The sequence below is a fragment of the Typopeltis vanoorti genome, chromosome 13, assembly GCF_054136105.1.
Source record: "Typopeltis vanoorti isolate ZY-2024b chromosome 13, IOZ_Tvanoo_1.0, whole genome shotgun sequence".
Lineage (NCBI taxonomy): Eukaryota > Metazoa > Arthropoda > Arachnida > Uropygi > Thelyphonidae > Typopeltis > Typopeltis vanoorti.
The window spans coordinates 114,350,526-114,372,475 of NC_143561.1; the positions used below are offsets into that span (position 1 = coordinate 114,350,526).

At 37.0% G+C, this 21,950-nt stretch overlaps 1 protein-coding gene across 1 annotated transcript in view; it reads right to left on the minus strand.

The window, feature by feature from the left end:
- Positions 1–1,246: 1,246 nt before the first annotated feature.
- LOC150100480 (protein Wnt-11-like) overlaps positions 1,247–21,950 on the minus strand; it is a 113,055-nt gene continuing 92,351 nt past the window's right edge. Inside the window, exon 6 of the mRNA XM_090402663.1 lies at positions 1,247–2,233. Within this exon, the coding sequence (XP_090258789.1) occupies positions 2,059–2,233 (175 nt within the window). The 3' untranslated portion in view covers positions 1,247–2,058. The remainder of the gene's footprint in view (positions 2,234–21,950) is intronic.

The window sequence follows — 21,950 nt, forward strand, 5'->3', positions numbered from 1 at the left end:
ATAGGAATGCATTGCCTGAGAGTGTGGTGGGTGCAGAGACAGTGAATGCATTTTAAGTTGAGGTATGATGAGGTGTGCATATAAGAGTGGGACCACCCACAAATAGTCTCTTGACTCCATAGAAGTCTGGTAATAATAAAATAATAAACTGTTCTGCATGCATGACTCAAGAACATAATTTAAAATTTTTTCACTATTTCTTTACATAAAGACTTTGATCACACCTCATCTTCATGAATGTGCACATACATTTGGCCATTTAGATTATTGGACCATCATGATACTATGGAAAGGTTGATGTATAGATAATCATACTAATATCCAATAAGTAGCACAATTATTTTGCACTTCAGTTAAATCAGTGAGGGGATTCTGTGTTACAGAATTTAAACTAAAGAAGAATAAGAAATGTAGAGTTAGAGATCAGTATGGATTATCATCATCAGACCTCCATAGAGATCACTTAATGAATGTATTGATACAACAAATTTAAGAAAAAGGGAAAGCATGAGTCTTGGAACCATGTAGGGCTTACGAATCATCCAAGTATAGAAATACTGTTGTTTGTTTATGCTTAGGTAAAGGATTAAAACAACATATAACTTATTTTGCAACCAAATAGAAAAAACTTCTTACAACTATTTTCAAAAGTAATGTATTATTAAAATCCGGAAGGTGTTTTAATAACATGGGGATTTCTGTACTAGCAAAATACAGAATTGTAACATTTTATTATATATGGGGGAAGGCAAATATGGTTAAGGATACAGAAAGAACTTGTAATATGGAGGATATTAAATGTAATTGGTCTTCCCCCCATCTCTCATATGGAATGGTTAGGTGGGAGATAGCATGTTGTTCTCAAGGGTCACCATATTCTGCATAATTCTGCTTTCTTGCATCATATTAATACTAATACTCCTGTATAATACACACAACTTCTATTTCATTCTACTATCAAAGAGCAGCTTTTTCCATCAGTAGTATTGCCTATCTGCTAGGAGTTACCAAATTATGCCTCATTTATATCTAAGTTCTGAAAGTCCTTTATCTTAATATAATATAATTTATTATCCTTTAAAACTGATAAATGATAAGCACACTGTATTCACAGATACAAACTCAAATAGCACTAGGGATGCTCCTTCAATGAATATTTTATGCTCTACACCCAAAAAACATTTTTGTTAAGTTTTTATCATTATTAATTAATCTTAACCAAAAACCAAAGTGATCATATTTTATTCAATAACATGAAATTAGCTGATCCATAATAATCACTAATAATGTCATGATTGCTGTCTCTGACAAATAAAGGGCAGGTGCTCATCAGTAAATTCCCATACTGGGCGTGGTAGCTGACTAGTTCAATTAGCCAACCTAGCCAGATCTCAACGAGATCAGAAAAATGAATAACTGAAATGTTTTTGAAAAAGAAACAGAAAAATTGTTACTGCTGTCTTCAGTTTATAAACAGTTTTTATCATTTGATTTATTTTGCTTTGTTACTGCAATCTAAAATCTGAAAAGAAAAATACAGCAAATATACAAAATTAAAACATAACTTTCTTGCCCTCAGGAACTGACCATACACCAAGTAACCTGTATTTACAAATATAGTCTTAAGCACTTACCAGTTCTTATTCATTCACATAATTATATTCAAAAATTCAGTCAAACCTCAAATCCTTTTTTGCTATGCTGCTGTATGTGAATTCTTGCTTACATAATGGAATGTCAGGTAAATGATGAATGAATAAAAATACAAATAAATGAGTAATGCAATGTTGTCACAACCAAGCCTTGAAAAATTTCAAAAGGCTGTAGTACTAGTTTGAAATGTGATTTCCTGAATGTATATATATATATTTTTCCTTGTATCACACATAGAATAAAATTAAAAGTTCAAGAAATCATTCTGTCCTTTAATGCAGTTCACTACCTGAGGTTTCCGTGTTTAAACCACTTTTCTAAAGAGCACAATATAATTTTCAGTTCACCATAAATAGTATTCAGTTTCATTCATACTGCTACATTGCTGTATTTTGTTAAGTCAGTTTAGTTACATTCGTGTATATCCACCCACCTCTGACATGTTTTGCACTTGACATAGCAACACCAGTAATATTTACAGTGACATCGATCTAAATGTTCCACAGTGTATGTGCTGTATCCTCGGCCACAACACATAGAATCACAGCTATCTGTGCCTTGAGAACTTGCATTGCATGACCTATATTTAAATTAAAGAAATGTTAATATTTGTTCTCTATCTTAATAAAAAAAAAAATAGAACTTGTGCAAGTAAACTTGAGGTTACACAAATATAGTGAAAACAGTGACTTCATTATAATATAGGTGGGCGTGTATTTTTATTGACTACTTAACATACTAACAATGTGATGACAATAGAGAGAGAGAGAGAGAGATGGAGCAGAGGAAGATTAGTATATATCTGCAATGTAGGATAACAAAAAAGATATATGATGATTCAACTTTCTGGGAAATGTGGTCAAGGATTGTTTACCAAGAGGATAATAGAAAGGTTCATGCTGGTGGGTATGAAAAAAAAAAAGTTCTTTTTTCCCCCCTATTTGTGAGTAAAAGGAAGAATTATGGAAGGATACCAAGTGCCAATGGTAGAGAGAGGTAACAGAAGCAAACAGCTGAGTTACTGCACGATCATTTTGCAAGTGGGTACCATCCAGATTGAGATATTGTAGTGCCAGATGCAACACTGACCAATGTGATAATAGATAAACTGAAGGTGCCTGAGATATTACAAAATCTTAATGCAATACATCCATGGGATAAGATGGGATATAAGCCCACATGTTATATGAATGTGCAAGGGAATTTGTAGCTCTGCTGACTTGTTCTGAGAAAGTTCAGGGGAATAAAAAGAGAACAAAACAGTTCCATTGCATAAATGAGGCTCCAAGACAGGGGTAGAAAATAAGACCAATCACTATATTGAGTAAAGTGGTGTTTAAGATAATGGAAAAGTTGGTAACAAGCAAAATTCAGAATTAGGAAAGGGTGAACAGGACTATGGTGCTCAATAGGGACAGTATATAGAATTGTAAAAGATAGATCTTGCCTTGGTAATTTGCTCACTTTTTGTAATAAAGGGACAATTGAGTTGAATAAAAAAATGGTTACTTTGTGATACTGTCAGGCTTTGCTGAAGCTTTTGAAAGAATACTACACAGAACTCTGTTACAAATAGGTGATACAGATAAGAGAATGGCTGATGGATAGACATCAAAGAGAAGAGGGAAATGAATCCAGAAGAGAACAAATAACTAGCAATGTACCACAGGGTTCTGTACTTGGGCTACTGCTATTAATAATTTGTACAGAAATGATACAGGAAATGGTTTGAGGAGACATAACTATTAATTTGCCAATAATGATGATGCACAACTGGGAAGAGTGACAGTTAATGAAGATGATAGAGATCTTAGAATGACTTAAATAGGCTGGTAGGCATGGACAGATGTAAACAATGACTGAAAGTCTCTAAGTTACAGTTACTTGATAAGCAGAAATGAAAGACATTGATAGAAACATAAATTGTATTAGAAAGGTTTCACAGAAGTGACAAGAAGGCTTCCTGCCATGTTGTGGTAACAATCATGGCTGGAAGTAAGAGATCTCAGAGCCAAGCCACCCATGGAAATTATGAAAGATTGTGATTAGCAAAGGTGTGGGGACTAGATGTTTCTTGCTTAGAGGGTAGTGAATGCTTTGTCAGTAAATGAGTTCAAAAAAAAAAAAAAAATGCGATGGGTACTGTGTGAATCATAGTGCAGATCACCCACAATAAGTCTTGAAGACCCCATGATGATGCCCGAGAAAAAATAAATAATTTAAGAGATAATTAAAAGTTAGTCACATGACATTTTAAGAACGATTTATGGTGCAGCTGAAGGATGAGAAGCTGAGGATTGGTTGGTTGACTGATTTGTGGTATATTCAATATTCAGCAGAATTTCCATAGAAATTGACTATGCAGTTCAGTATAGCACTCCAGCACAACCCTTCATGGTTATGATTGCACTGAATCTTCTTGAAAGAATCCATTTAAACATGACAGTTCATGCACAATTCTTTTAAACACTCTAATATCCCTTTCTGTCAGTTGGTTATTATTATATCAGCGCCTCCATGGAATCCAAAAACTTATTATAGGCAGCCCAAACTTATACCATTATCAAAATACTTATCATACCTGTACTTGATCACTGACAAAGCACTCAAACCCACCATCAATGGTAATCAATGGTAACCCATTTTAGTAATTCACCACTTCCCAAGTAACAAAATAGCCCTTCACACCTTACCATATTCTTACAAAATCACTAGCAGTGATACCCTGCCCTCTACCTACTTGTCACATATTATAAACTTTCTTCTCTATCAATCCTATAAACATCATGAATAGCTTCCTGTAATATCCCTTTTATTCCTATCAACAGAACTTCGAAACTCAATCAACTTCACCCAAACTTTTGCATCTTCAATCCTTTGAAATTCACCCTATCCTCATGGAAAGCATTCCACAGATCTTGGTCACACACTTCTGGATAATCTACCTGTTTGCATCCTATGAGAAACTGAGACTACTAAAGCTGCATTCTGTCAAGATGTAGCCACATCAAATCTTATAAAGAGGGGTAAAAACTTCCTTATCAGTATTTATCAAGCTTGTTCTTCAACTTCCAAATACTCTAGTCAATTATTGTGCCCAAACTTTTGCATCTTCAATCCTTTGAAATTCAACTCTCTGTCTACCACAGCTTCCCCCTTTCCTTCAGTCCAGTACGTCCAGAGTGTTACTCTTTTTGCCACATTAAACTAACTAAACAAGTCACTACCAATCTATATAATTTCTCTTTCAGGATTTCTACATCATCTTTATTAACTACACCCCCTCCCAGTTCTGCATCATCATCAGCTATTAGTTACAGTTACTAGTAGCTATTTCTAATGTTTTGTCCATTGAGTGTATGTCTGAGAGTGAGAGTTCTCTAAATGCATCTAAGTGAAGTACTAGTGACCTAAATTTAACTTCAGAACCAACAAGGAAAATGAAGAATGAACAACTTTTAAGTTTTTAATCCCATGCACTAAAACAAATACTTATAAGAGCTTATTTATCTGAAAGTGAATCATATTGAGGTTTTTACAGTAGTTAAAAAAAAAAAAAAAAGTGGTTTTCCCATTTCACAGTAGTAAACCAGAGGAAAAAACAGTCAAAAAAGTCATACAACTAATAGACATAACAAAACTAACTAGCAGCTTTAATGCCTTGCGTCATGCCATATCACATCATATTAAACAACATCCAGGCCAACACTCTGTACCATTTTGGTGAGCAAAATTGTCAACTTAGTGGGAATATTCACTAAATTCAATCAGCATAACGGCTCTTCAGAGAGTAATACAGTAGTGCCTCGCAATTCGACATCCCACAATTTGACAGTTGAATTTTGCAGGCCGGCACATGCGCGTGCATGGAATTGTGCGATGTCATTTGTTATTTGTCATTTCTTGTTGGGCTGTGTTGATGTTTGCTCGTATTGTTTGTGCTAATTTTCAATTCTGCATTTTTTAGAAAGTAAAAATTTTGTGCACCTGTGTTATTATTTTTTTTAATGAAATTTAAGAATGGGTCCAAAGAGAAGTGAATGAACAGAGGAATAATTCAGGAAAGAAGCACACTTGTTTGAGCATAAAGAAGAAAGAAATTGTAGATAAAGTGCAGAAAGGTAGAACAATTACAGATGTAGCTCAAGAGTATGGCGTTCCTAGGTCAACTGTGGCAACTTTTTGGCAACAGAGAGAGAGAGAAGATTATGGGTGCTATGGTGTCTGCTGGTGCAATGAAGATTTCTGACAAGAATCGATCTCCACTCAATGAAGGGATGGAAAAGCAGCTTATCACCTGAATTAGAGAAAGACAGATCAAGGGAGATCCAATAACTCGGGCAATGATCTATGAGAAGGCTAGGTTAATTTTTGAAGAATTGCAGAAGAAAACTCCAGGTTGTATCTCAGATCAAACTGAGGAATTCAAAGCAAGTCGAGGCTGGTTTCACAGATTCCAAGGTAGAACAAGCATCCATAGTGTTCTCAGACAGGTGGGAAGCTGCTAGTGCAGATAAAGAGGCTGCAGAAGTTTGTGAAAAAATTTGAAGATTTAATTAGGAAGGAAAGCTACCTACTACAGCAAATTTTTAACGGGGATGAAACTGGGTTATTTTGGAAGTGCTTGCCAAATCGAACTTACATCACACAAGAAGAAGTGAAGCTCCCAGGACATAAGCCTATTGTTGCCTATTATTGGCAGCAAATGCAAGCGAAGACTAAACTAAGGCCATTTCTGGTCTACCACTCAGAAAATCCTTGGTGCTTTGGGAAGAAAATCATAAAGTCCAAACTGCCAGTGATGTGGAAATCCAGTGCAAAAGCCTGGGTAGACCAACAACTTTTCAAAGATTGGATTTTTGAGGTGTTTGCCCCAAGCGTGAAGAAGTTCCTCACTGACAACAATTTACCTTTTAAAGCACTGCTGATCCTCGACAATGCTAGTACCCACCCTCAAGACTTAGAGGACATTCTTGAAATTGACTTATAAGTCCAGTTCTTACCTCCAAACACAATGTCACTGATCCAACCCATGGATCAAGAAGTGACTGCATGTTTTAAAAAACTTTATGCCAAGGCTTTGTTCTCATGGCATTTCGACGTGACTCAGTCTTCTGACAAGACACTGAAGGACTTCTGGAAGACCGAGTTCAACATTCTCCACAGCATTTCCTTTATTAAAACTGCCTGAGATGGAGTGACAGAGAACCCTTCATGCATTGTGGAAGAAACTCATTCCTAATTTTTCTCAGGATGACAACGTGCAGACCAAGCAGCTGGAGAATCAGAAGCAGCTGCAGCCATGCAAGAGATCATTTCGACGGCAGAGAATCTCGACATTGAAGAGGTTGATGAGGCTGATGTAGAAGAGCTTGTGGAGGATCACGATGACGAACTGACCGTGGAAGAACTCAGAGCACTCAGCAAACAAAGGAGAGAGAGAGAGGAATTTCACCTGAAGAAGAGAATGGCAGGGAAAAAGAGCTGATGCCAACAGCTGCCATTAAAGAAGTTTTATTCCATTGGGAGAAGACGTAGTCTGTTTGTTTGGAATCATGCATCACTTCAAAACCATCTTGAAAAAGAGGGAGAGATAGTCCACCCTTGATCCGTTCCTCATCCTTGTTCAAGCAAAGAGGAGATGAGAAGAGGCAGAACAGGAGAAAGAAGACTCCCTTCCAACATCTAAAGCTCAATAGATTGTATGTATTGTGTATATAATAGTGTATTTTATAATTTAGTGTGTTATACAATAGTAAAATACATAAAGTAAATAATATGGTGTATTATTTAATTTACACCTAATTTACACCATATTAATTCGTTGTCAGACCCCTTGACCCCCTATTCAGTCATAGGGGTCTGACAACGAATTAATCAATTTTCCATAGACTTATATAGGAAATATTGTCCCGCAATTCGACATTAGTTCGGCGACGGATTAGTGTCGAATTGCGACAAATCTCGACCAATAGTTCTGCTAGAAAGCTGTACATGTTTTACATTTTTACCAGAAAATGGTATATCAAATGATCCATCAACTACAAAATACATGTAGCTAGTTGTTGTAGTCTTTTTTTTTAAGAATAATAATAAGATAAAATATTTACTGTATGAACTTTCATTGTATTTTACAATGAAGGTTTAGTACAGAAGGATATCCGTGTTTTGAAATTTCTTCCAAACAACTTCAAACCACAAAAATAAGGAGAATGAATTTCTTGAGTTCTCAAGGGACAACAACCTTAGGTGGTATGTAACCAAGGGCACACAACGATTACAAGTCTTAGATATAGTTACAGGGTGTTCGGGATAAATTTGACAGTTTCGTAAGGAAAAAGAAAATCTTCTTTGTATCTATTAAATTTAATGAATTGACAAAAAAACATTACAGGCAGAGTTAATTACAATACTCTCAACAAGATTTACTCAAAATAACCACCATTAGCATCGATCACAGCTTCAATTCTGCTTCGGAACCTCGAACAAGCTGATGCTACAGTCTCCCTGGGAAGGGCCGCAAAAACTGTTTTAATTTTATCCATTAACTGGGCTTTTGTATTACTGGAAGTGCGATTGGTGTCTTTTTCAACTGCGCCCCATACAAAATAATCCATGGGGTTAAGGTCTGGGGAGTTTGGAGGCCAAACATTTGGACTGGTGAAGTCGTAGAAATTTTCAGACAACCATTTTTGACTTTTCCCAGAGGTGGCAAGGGGCCGAATCCTGCCTACCATTGGCTACCCTTGTTATCCAGGGCTTGACTACAGTTAGCAACTCCACGAACAAAGCCCGAATTCCAATGCCAGGGTTCTTCAACACCTGTTCCTGCAGATTTGCGAGGAATTCTGCTGTACGAACGCAATCAGATCGTCTGCTAGGGATCTTTCTTCTTGCTACATCCTCGTAGTCACCATTGCAGGTCTCTAGTTCATGCCTGATTGTTTTTACTGTATTCAGGGAGCATTGGGCAGCAGTCGTAATATCCTTATTTTGATGGCGGGCACGAATCATCATGATACAAGTTATTCTCTTCCATGATTCAGGTGGGTTCCAGCTATCCATCCTTTCTGACATCTTGTATATGAATGAAGAAGGGTCCAAACTTTTAAATGAAGAGAAGTGTGTGTTAATACATGTAACTTACGGAAAAATATAATTAATTATAAATATGTCAAATTTATCCCGAACACCCTGTATATCATCAGAGAATGTGATTTTTGAATGGGAAATGCACAAATCACATCCCTGGTTGGTGAGAGTGACTCATCTTCCTAACCCCAGTTGGTGAGAGTGACCATGGAACGATTGCCTGGTCAACTTCTGTTGATATGTGGAACTACAAGGCTGGTGATTATGAAAAGCAACTAAGAGCTATAGCAGAAAGAGGAGTCGAATGGAAAGGAGAGAGATTCTGCTAGGCACTGATCAAGAGCTCTTTAGCAGCAATCATGTTTGAGTGTATTCCAAAGGTGAAATGGCTAAATAAGGCAGAAGTAAAATGGATGAATAAAAAAATTAAACATGAAATCTGGAAGATGGCACTGTGGTGGAAACGCAAAATGAATGTTGATAACACAGTCCAACACAATTTTTGCTGACTTTTATATGAGACTTGTTTTTTTACTAATTTGGGTGCGCTCATTTCAAATAGCAAACCCATTTTTCTCTACCACGTCAGGGGCATTTTCTTTTTGCTAATTTGTAAGTTTTTGATAGTTTTAAGGAGGCAGTACTATTCAGAGGTCAAAAAAATCGATTTTTTTTAAATATTATTTTCGGAAAGTATGTACTTTTAAAAATCTGTTCCTAACTTTTTATCAAGAAATTCGAAAAATTCCCGAAGATATAGCCTATTATTCAGAGCGGTGCGCAGATCAGAATCGGAGCGCTCACCGCTCTCGCTTGTTAGTAAACGAATAAATGCGTACAAACCTGCCGTTGCAGGTTCTTACGCATTTATTCGTTTACTAACAAGCGAGAGCGGTGAGCGCTCCCATTCTGTACACGTACTGGCGCTTTGAATGCGAGAGAGGCCGATAATTAGATACATAACTACTTAACAATATTCATTAAAAATTACAAGAATATTTATTAAAAAAATAACAATTTTACTTACACATGAGTTTCAGAGAATAAATTTTTGTTTGTAGCAATTTCTGCTGTGTGTTCTGTTTTGCCAATCCCTTTGAATACTCCAACAGTAGTCGGCCATCATGTGAGAATCCCATCTTCCTTGGTACCGATCTTCCATAGTTTTTGAGTCTTGATGAAATCTTTCGCCTTGTTCATCGCTTACAGTACCTAAATTCTCGGGAAATCTATCAAGATGATTGTATAACCTAGGCGCTGGAAATTTTCAAGCATTGTTTCCACTAGATCTTTGTAATTGCACGCTTTTTTGTTTCCAATAAAATTATTCGCAAATGAAGTCCATGCCTCTTTCTCAATTTCGTTCATAGAGTTGATGAAATTTGGGTCTCTCATTAAAGTTCTAACTTGCAGTCCATCAAATACACCAGCTTTACTTTTTTCATAACTAAGTCGTGGAAATTTTTCACATATGTATTGGAAACAGTCACCTTGTAAATCTAAAGCTTTAACATACTGCTTCATAAGACCTAGTTTGATGTGTAGAGGTGGAAAAAAGATTTTTTTCTCTGTCGATTAGAGGTTGATTTATAACATTCTGTTCTCCAACATTTAAGGATATTCTAAGAGGCCAATGTTTCTGACTCTAGTGTTGGTTTCTAGCTCGACTATCCCAGAAGCATAGAAAACACGGAAACTTTGTATATCGTCTTTGAAAGCCAAGTAAAAAGTTCACCATTTTAAGATCCACACAGATGATCCAGTTATGGTCTGTATATTTTAATAACTTCAGAACCTTTTTAATGTCCTCATATGTTTCCTTTAACTGGACCGAATTGCCAATAGGAATTGAGCCATATACATTCCCATTGTGTAGTAAGACACACTTGAGACTTCTGCTTGAACTGTCGATAAATAAACGCCACTCATTTGGATGATATTGTACAACACTCATTTCAGTTAGTAAACCTGACCCATTGTTACAGTAAACAAACCCACACTCGTGTTTAAAATATTGTACAAGATGACTTTCCCTGCTACGATAAAAAGTTATCTTCGTATCTTGCTCCAGTAAGTTTTTGTCATTTAATCTTCAAGCTAACAATTCCGATGATTCCTTTGATAGGCCTAAATCTCTTACTAAGTCATTCAATTCCGCTTGAGTAAAACGTTGCGGTCCAGAACTAGAAATTAAATTTTCATTGTCTAAATCAACATCCGGGTCTTGCTCCTCAAGAACATCTGGCATATCCCGATCATGCTCGTTCTCAAGTAAAGGAAGCCCTTTAAAAATTGGCACGGCTATTTCATTGGAATGAGCAACTGGCCTTGCTGAGTCGAGATTTGGATACACAATTTTTTTTCTTATTCTTCTTATTATAACCAGAAGTCTGAACTAAACAAAACTAGCAATCATCTACGTGATTTTTCGGTTCACGCCAAATCACTGGAATGCCAAAAGCTAATTTTTGGCGTTTTCCCTTGCTCCACTGTCGTAAATTTGCTACACATGACTTACACACTTTATTTGGAGCCCATGAATTGTCCTGATCTGCAAGTTTTACGTCAAAGTATGTAAAGTACACTTTCTTAACGAAATCAGTGATATTTGACCTTTGACTGGGAACAGTAAAGCTGCCACAAATGTAGCAGAAGGAATCTACACTATTGACACATTTTCGAGTAGTAGACATGATGTATTTTCTTCACTGCCGACTAACATGCAATTAACAAGACAAAAAAAAAAACAGAGACTTTATTTAAACGTTATAAGCACTCATCATACTTTCACGATCGATTAACTGATTTCGATCGTTCTTTGTTCGCTATGACGATAGTATTCATTTGTTTTAGGCAGTTGTCATCGCCTACTTTTCATCACCTAAATGTATTAGGTCGGTAAATGTATTATCGGCCTCTCTTGCATTCAAAGCGCCAGTACGTACCGTTGCAGGTTCTTAGGCATTTATTCGTTTACTAACAAGCGAGAGCGGTGAGCACTCCGATTCTGATCTGCGCACCGCTTTGAATAATAGGCTATATCTTGGAATTTTTCGAATTTCTTGATAAAAAGTTAGGAACAGATTTTTAAAAGTACATACTTTCCGAAAATAATATTAAAAAATCGATTTTTTGATCCTCTAAATGGTACTGCCTCCTTAAAACTATCAAAAACTTACAAATTAGCAAAAAGAAAATGCCATAGAGGAAAAACCTGACGTGATAGAGAAAAATGGGTTTGATATTTGAAATCAGCGCACTCAAATTAGTAAAAAACAAGTGTCAGATCATAATCAGCAGAAATTTTTTTTTTTTTGTTGGCCAGTGTAATAATCAGTTGCATGAAGAGTACAAAGTGCAGGCCAGGAAGGCTATTCAGTTAGCAAAGACAGCAAAAATGCAGCATGAGAAGAAATCAGACACTCAAGCTCAGAAAAATCCTAGTGAGATCTTTCAATATGTGGCAAGTCGAAGAAAAATGACCATGAAAGAATGATGCTAGTCGACACTGGCAGACTGGTAACGAACACAGAGGATATATTCAGTGAGCAGTTAGTGTATTTCATTCTTATGAAAGCATCATGAGAAGCTGAGTAGAGGGTATAGTGGAGGAGGAACTGATGGTGAATGAGCAGGAGGTATATGAGGAATTAAGTGAACAGGGTGTTAATAAGCTAGTAGAAATTGACAATATATCACTGCAGGTCTCGAAAGGAATGCTCTAGAGAATTAATTGTGCCTTTCACACACCTGTTTAAATGGAGTCTTTCAACATGGCGAGTTCTAAGCAAATGGAAGATGGGAAAAATTGTTCCACTTCAATGATAACAGTATTGTTCGTGATGGGATGGTCAGCATGTGATTGTTGGGGGGGAGGAGAAGGTCATGCTTTAGTAATCTGCTTATGTATTAAAGTGACAAATTCACTGTATAAACAAGATGTATATACAGTGGTATACTTGGATTTTTTCAAAGGCCTTTTGATAGACTACCACATGACACGCTATTAAATTGAAACGGATGAGATTAGCCAACAGACTAATCTCAACAGACTAATAGTTGGATAGTTGATTGGCTGTCAAACAGGCATCAGCAGGTTGTGTATGGAGGAGTGGGATCCCAAAAAAGGAAGGTCATTAGTGGAGTGCCACAGGGATCTGTTTGGAGTCCATTATTGTTTAATTTGTACATTTACAACATTGGGACAGGCTTATCTGGAGATATGCAGCTGTTTGCTGATGATGCAAAGTTGAGAAGAACCACAAGAAATAGAGCAGATGTTATGGTCTTGTAGGAGGATCTCAATAGACTATATGAGTAGGAAAAGGATTGAATCTATCAGTTTCATGTTGCATGCAAGGTTTTGAAATTGGAATGCAGAGTATACCATTAATGGGGAAATTTTGAAGGAGGTGGGAGAAATCTGGGGGTGATGGCAGACAGTTTAGGGTTATATTGTTAAAATATCAGAATGGATTGTGGCAATAATGAGGAGGATACTGACATGCAGAAACAAAGAGGATAAGATTAGGCCACATATGAACTACTGTAAACAAATTTGGTTTGCTGGTTTTCAAGGGGGATGAGGATGTATTGGAGAGGTTCAGAGAATTTACGGTCAGTGTAAAGTCTATGAAACATCAGATACAAGGAGAGATTGAAGGAATGCGAGTTGCAGAGCCTTGTGAATAGAAGGAGAGGAAATGGAACTGACACAAATAAGCTGATGAGAGGTTGTTACCAGATGAATGTGGAGAATTTTCATCGAGTAGGAGGTAGAACAAGAGGCCATCTCTGGTGTATAAGGAAGGAGTGAGAGGTAGGTTCATTGCATGAAGAGCAATTGGTGAGTGCAGAAACTGTGAATGGGTTTAAGGCATGGTTCAATGATTTTTTTTAAATTTTTGCATGAGAGAATATGGACCTCCAGTAATGAGTCTTTTGACTCCATGGAGGTGAGATTTTAATAATAATCTCAATCTAAAAAGGTTAGGTTATCTAGAATTATGGTGGAAGGAACTCTATATATGAGGCTAGCATATGTGTGTGTGTGTGTTCTAGCTGTTCTGTAGGATGAAACCCATTTCTAGGGGGGGGGGGAGGCTACCACCACTTGAGACCAGCTAACTTATCTTCAGTTGAAAATCCTTATAATGTTCTTTGCATCCTAGGTGGGATTCAAACAATGTCTTTTGTCCTGGGTTTGAAATAAATACCTTTCCAACCAAATGGCATCTATAGTTCATTCTATCAACTTCATAAAAGCCACTATCAGAAAACTCTTCTCTTGTCCAAATGTTAGCCGTGCCTTCTGGTTCCTCGCAAAAGCCATCAGATGCAACTTCTGCTTACCTGCACTTCCGCCTCTCTCTCTGGCATGACTTTTACAACACCCAAAGAAAAAGCTGACGTCCTAGTATCACTCTTTTCCTCTAACTCCTTCATAGATGACAAAGGCACATCAATTGAACCAATACCAGCAACTGAGCACCATATGTCTCCTGTGGCCTTTCAGCAGAAAAACATAAGAAGAATATTAAACAACCTGAACACTACAAAGTCGTCTGGTCCCAATGGTATATCTCCTACTGTACTCAGATTGTGCTTCAGAGTTAACACCTGTCCTCTATCATTTCTTCAATATTCAGTTGGCACCTATCTCATCTCATGAAAACTAACATACATCCAACTCATTCCAAAAAACGAGTGACAAAAGCCTACCATCCAAATACTGACCAAATGCCATCACCTCAGTCCTCCCCAAAATAATGGATAGAGTTATCAACAGTCAATATCTTCACTAACTAGAAGCTCACAAGTTAATCAGTGACCACCAGTATGGATTCTGCCAATCCAGATCCATGGCCTACATCACTCACCACTGGACATGTGCTATGGAAAGGGTTGGAGAAAATGTGTGCTATTGCCCTTGACATTTTCCAAGGCTTTTGATCATGTTTGGCAACAAGGCCTGCATTTCAAACTGCCTTCCTTCCTTCAATCTACCCACCACCTTCTATAACTGAATAGCCAGCCTTTCTCTCTGGTCATTTACTGCATGGTGAACATGCAGGAGTACCTCAGGGCTCTGTTCTCTCACATACCCTCTTTCTCTTATACATAAATGACCTACCCTCTCAGTCACTACAAATTCTATCTATAGTTCTGTAAAGTAGCACTCTCAACTCCTTTGACACACTATGTAGTTCCCAGACATCCTTATATTAAGATCAGTATTTAAGGAATTGGTTGCAGATGATCTCCATACCATCATTCAGTGGAGCAAGGATAACCTAGGAACTGTCAATGCCACCAAGCTGAGATCCCTTTGAGATCCAAAGGGATCTCAGCTTGCTTTCTGTCATCCTCAGTAACACACACACATCACCAGACATGAGGTAAATGTTGGAGGTAAATGTCAGTCCTTTCCTTGGACTGACATTTACCTCCAACTTCTTGTAGCACAAATCATATCACAATAGCTTTCTCAACTTCTAAAACTAGGCAACATTTTACACTCATCCAGCTCCTAACACTATATAAATCCAAAATATAAAACCCATCATTAGAATGCTACACACACATTTGGGGTGATGATGCACCTAAAACAAAAATTCGATGATGCTGTCAAGAGGAGAGCAATTTAGCTCATAGATGACCCTTCCCTCACAGGCTTACTTCAACCTTCATCTCGCAGATGCTGTGTTTCCAACTCTGTCTCTTCTACAGGCACTTCCATAGTCACTGCTCCAGTGAATTGGCAAACATCATTCCTCCAACTGTTGTTATGCCTGTTAAAACAAGCGAGGCTGCTGTCCAACAAACCTTTACAGTACAGCTGCAAACTCATTGAACCATTACTTCTCCTCTTCCTCATTTATTCCATCTACCTTTGTCCTCTGGACAGCCTTCCTCATGATGTGTTTCCGAAAAATTTCAACCTATAGATCTTTAAGAAGAATGGTAATAGGTTTCTTCTTTCTTAACCCTCATCTGCATCTCACACATGGCACTGATAGGCTACAGATTCCTGTACCTCTGTGTGTGGGATGTGTATATAAAGTTTTTTACCTTGGGTGTAAAATACATTAAAGATACCAAGAAATTTTAACTTGGTTTTAATCCTTTTCCCAAGTAAGCAAAACAAAGTTTTGTGCGTGAAATATATTCATGTATGAGCTACTTGTACATAGAGGCTAATGACTTCATATCACTTGTCTTGGTATGTATCCCATAATGCAAAGCACACTCTCTTTCAGGCATGTATAATGCAATGCATACACATTTTGCATTATGGGATACATACTAAGGCAAGTGATATGAAGTCATTATCGTCATTAAAGGAGTATTTTTTGTTTACTTGGGAAAACGATTAAAACCAAGTATAAAATTTCTTGGTATCTTTAACACACACACACACACACACACACACACACACACACACACACACACACACATATATATATATATATATATATATGAGCCATGAAGAGTAGAGAAGATATTGTGGCCTTACAAGAAGACTTGAATAAACTGAGTGATTAGGCACAGAAATGGGGGTGTGAGTTCAATGTTGCAAAATGTAAGGTTTTAAAATTTAGAAAACAGAGATAGGATGCAGAATTTATGCTTGGTGAGGATATATTGTTGGAGGTGGAAGAAATAAGACCTCTAGGGTTGATAGTGGATAAGGATCTGAAATTTAGGGGACACATAACCAAAATTGTGAATACAACACAAAGGCTTCTGGGAATGATGCAGAGGACACTGACTTCCATTGTATAAGGCTTTGATTAGGCCACACATGGACTATTGTGCCAAGATTTGGTCACCTGGTTTTCAGAAGGATGAAGAGATGTTAGAAAGGGTCCAAAGGCGACTGACTAAGGTAGTTTCTGACCTCTGGAATGTCAAGTATGAGGAAAGATTGAAAAGATGTAATTTGCAGTCTGGTGGACAGGAGGAAGAGGGGGAGATATAATAGAGACCTACAAGTTGATAAGGGGTTGTTATAGGATCAATGCTGGAGAAGTTCTACAGAAAATAGTGGGAGATTGGGGGAGAACCAGAGGTCATCCCTAGAAACTGTATAAAGAGGGTGTGAGTAGGGGAGTGAGAGGCAGGTTTTTTTCGTGCAGAGTTGTAAATGATTGGAATGCCTTGGCTGAGAGTGTGGTGTCTGCAGGGAGTTTGAGTGTGATGATGAGCTGTGTGTGTGATAAAAGGACCTTCCAGATGAGTCTTTGACTCCATGAGGTCTTCGGGTAATAATAATGATAATAATATATATATATCTTATCTAGCTGATGATGCTATCAAGAGTAAAGCGATAAGGTATAAAGGCCTCGCCTACTCCCTATAAGGAAATAAAAGGCTTTAACAGAATTGCAGAGTCTTGTTGAAAGAAAGCAAAGGAAAACAAATGTTTTCAAGAGGAGGAGGATTAGCCATCTTGCCAGGAATTTCCTGGCAATATTGTTTTGCATATGTGACACAGACACTGTAGGTATTATTAGAATTATGTTCCTCCATGAACTCAGAAGACTCATTGCTGGAGGCCCATCTTAGACAACACATAGACAAGTCTCTCATACCACTTCTTAAACCCATTCACCGCCATATCAGGCAATGAATTCCATGGGCCAACTATCCCCATGCAAAAAAGCCACTTCGTGCCCTCCTACTCACCATTCCTTTTGCACCTAGGAATGACCTCCTGTTCCAACTTTCCTCTTTCTGCCCCATGGCACATAAAGCCAAGATCCATTTCTTCCAAAGAGATAATGGGATACAGAGGAATCCCAGTATTTCCTTCTTCTACTATGTGAAAAATCATGTAAATACCTCTCAACAGTTGTCTCAATCATGTCATCCCTGCATCTTCTATCCATCAACCTCTGTAGTTTGCACAACCTCAGTCTACTATACTCATAACATTGTTGAGTCCTGATATTATTTTTGTTATCTGCCTCTGTGCCCTCTCCAAGGTTAGTTTATCCTCTTCAAATCCCATTGACAAAATCTGAGCACAATAATCCAGATTTGCCTGATCAGGGCTTAATACAATGGAATCACCACTCTTAATGCGACTGATCAAATTACTCAGTTTTTCAGTAATCCTCTGAGTTACCTTTGCCATGTTAGCAATGTCCCCTAAACTTCAAATTTTTTTTTATCAACTATCAACTCAAGATCCCGTGCCTCCTCCATTTCCTTTAGAATAGATCCACCAATAGAATATGCAGTTCCCTATTGGTGGATCCTAAATTTCAAATCTTGACATTTAATTGCTATCCCATTCATTCATTCATTCATTCATTCATTCAGTCCATCTGTCCAGCTTATTTAAATCATCCTTAAAGGCACATCAACATTATTACTAATAACATTGCAAGCATCACATCATTTGTAAATAACTGAACATCCTCTGCAACCCAGTGACAATATCAATGACATAAATGTAAAAAAAGCAAAGGTCTCAGTACTGCTTCTTAATGCAGCTTCCTTCCTATATACAACTCTGATACCTGTCAGACAGCCAATTTCAATTCTAACCCCATGTGCAGCATATTGTATATCAACTTATCATGTGGCACCCTATCAAATGCCTTTGCAAAAAAGCAGTATATGACTGCTCTCTTCATGCTTATTATAAAAGGCAAGCAAAGTACTGAAAGAAGAGTGCCCTATATTATCCTCATCTGTCCAGTTTTTGTATACAATCTCTCACTGATTTCTCCAAAGTCTTAATTACAAAAGAAATACAAACTGGTCTGGCACATGGCACTTGCATTTTACCACCCTCTTGTACAGTGGTGCTATCTTACTGAACAGTTTCCCAGTAGCTAGATTGTCATTTTCATCCAGATCAATAGAAGTTTTATATGAGATTATAGAAATCTGTAGATATACCATAAAATCGTTAATTTTAAGGCAATCATACTGAGAGTTTTTGTATGTATAAAAATAAAAAAGTAAGACGGACTATTCCTGTTATCCAACTGGAAAAATTGTTAAATCTGAGATTTTTTTTTCTTTCCTTTCTGCATGTATGTATGAATGACTTTTTGAAGTCCTGTAGTACATTATAAAAGCTACATTAATAAAGTATAGGTGTATTTAATAATGCCTCCGTAGCACAATGGAATAACGGAACATTGTGCACTTCAGTTAGAAAATGCCTCTGTTTGATTCTCATCATGACAATATCTTTATATGGGCTTTTTCAAATGAAGATAATCAAATAGCTGATCTCATACAGAGGAAGTAATGTTTTTCTCCAGGAAACTTGTTTTTCATCTCACGTATAAGGAAATTGGCCATGAAAGCATATGCAATTTATAGACAAAAAAATACTATTGTTGTGGTGGTGGTGTGGTGGGGGTGGTGGGTGCTAGATGGCATTGATGGTAGTTGTGTTGAAATTGGAGAATTAAGTAGTAGGAGAGATGGCGAGATGTATGTAGCAGAGTACAGTAGAGTGCCCTCCCAAGAATCGTTCTTGGAGGTGTCACAATTTAATAATAATATCTACAAATCTGTTAATTTGCATAAACCTCGAAATGGTTATATTTAATACAACTTACTATCAAAAGAATATTTTTGTTTTGCTTGGTTATAAAGTATATTATACTTGACAAGAAAGTTATGCTCTTGTTTTAATCCTTTTCCTAAACATAAGTAAACAAAATTTTTGTGTGACATATCTTTACAAGTGATCTACTTGTATATACAAACAGTTTGTTGACTTTACATCAACTGCCTTGGTCTCCCATAGTGCAAAGCATACTTTCTTTCAGACATGTGTATCCATATTATTAAAATACTTTGGATCAGAGATAATTGTAAAGGTTTTTCCACACTTAGTTAAAAAGCATATTACTTGACAATCGGTATTTGCCATGTTTTAATAGTTAGAAAAACATTTTATTACTTGTGCATGGAAAATAGATGACTTCTTCATTTATTTAACCTAAATATCTTTATGGATTTAGTTCCCACTTATGAGACATCAAGTAAAGGTCAGAATGTTCTGGATAATGATAATGTAAAAAACAAATACGTGCACCTGGCTATAAGGCTATAATACTATAGACAGGTATAAACCAACATTTGCCTTTGAAACTTTCAGTGATCAAGAACTTAGAAGAATACAATTTTTTGCATAAAAGTTGTCTTGGTATTAACAGTAATTAAAAAAAAAACATCTGCTCAGGATATTTATCAATTTCTTTAAATAATTTTTGAAGCCAAAAGAAGTCCTTCAGGCTTGATTTATGCACCAATTGAGAATAGCATATGAGAAAACAGCTTTCACCTCTGGTATTCATTTTTGCATGGACTCTGATAACCAGCTGTCAGGACAATAAAGCTGCTAAAAGAAAAAGTGGATATACAGGCTTCTAAATCAAATTCATTAAGTAGTTCAATAACAAGATAATTCTTTGGCCAAAAGTGGTATCATATGCTCAATCACTTTCAAAACTTTTAACCTTCATAGGCCAACATTATGTTGGAAATTTTTCCACTTGGTTATACTATAAATTTAAGATGTCAAGAAATTATATTCTTGGTTCAATCCTTTATCCAAGTGTATGCACACAAAGTTTGCACCTGAAGTAGTTTCAGGACTGGGCAAATGGTGACTTCACATTACTTGCCTTAGTGTCCATAATGCAAAGCAGGTCTGGCTCCTACTGAGACCTCAATAAAGGTTGAAAACCAGTCTGGGTGGTGACCTTTCCCATAATGCATAATGTTATATATGTCTGTAAGGATGTACGCTTTGCATTATGGGATACTAAGGCAAGTGAAGTGAGGTCATTAGCTTCTCTATATTTGATGTCTTTCCTTTGTGCAACTCTGCTCTCTGGTTTTTAATATTAGCACACTAATAGTGTCATGTCAACTTATTGCAACTAGAAAGCACTAATAGTTGAAGTGCATCTATTTTTCCCAAGACACTAATTTCATATTTGCTAAATCACTATACTATAGCATAGTACCAGGTTTAGCAGTTCTTGTTTTATAACTAACATGATAATGAGATCAGGTATTTCATCCTAGTTCTGAACAAGTCTGTTTTTCACAGTGAAATTATTCATTATTTGCCTTTCTTTAGATGGGCCATAAAGCAACTTGCCAAAAGAAGCCCAGTACTGGAAAGGACCTCAGAGATTATTATTATTATTACCCAAGACCCCATTGGAGTCAAAGACTCATCTAAGGTCCTTTTATCATATACACAGCTCATCATACCATGCTTTAAGCACACTCTCAGGCAAGGCATTCCAATCATTCACAACTCTGCATGAAAAAAACCTGCTTCTCACTTCTAGGTAAATTAATTTTTTTCTTTAAGCAAGACATCCAAATCAGTCAGAGCATCAAAAAAATACTTGCATTTAGTACCAGGATTCCATGTGATAATGAGATCTTGAAGTTTTTTGTTTCAGGTTTCATTATCACATACTCACACCCTCTTGATACAGGGATGACTGGTTCTCCCCTGATCTCCCACTATTTTCTGTAGAACCTCTCCAACATTGATCCTATAACAACCCCTTACTAACTTGTAGGTCTCTATCATATCTCCCCTCTTCCTCCTGTCCAGACTCTGCAAGTTGCATCTTCTCAATCTTTCCTCATACTTGACATTCCAGAGGTTAGAAACTACCTTAGTCAGTCACCTCTGGACCCTTTCCAATATCTCTTCATCCTTCTGAAAACCAGGTGACCAAATCTGGGCACAATAGTCCATGTGTGGCCTAATCAAAGCCTAATCACTGATCTTAAACTGGTTCAATAAATTCTGCTCACTAACCACTTTCCATGCAAGTAAGTCATGCCACACACACACTCTTATGCGCCACACCTTTATACAACTTCAAAGAATGACCTCTTGTCTCTATCCCCTTCCTTCCTTCAACTGTTTGAAAAATATCCTGGGTGCCTATTTGGTAAGCACCACAATTTATATATGTCTCAATCATATCATCCTTCTTCCACCTATTGACCAAAGTCAAATTTATATTCTCTCAACCTGTCTACATAGTCAGTATTCCACAATCTAGATACTGCTTTTGTTATTCACCTCTGAACCTTTTCCAGAACTTGCTTTTCACCTAGGAATGCAGGCGACCAAATCAAAAGCCCAGATCAGTTTACTGGTAATAAACTGACATCCCCACTTGTTAGCCCACACA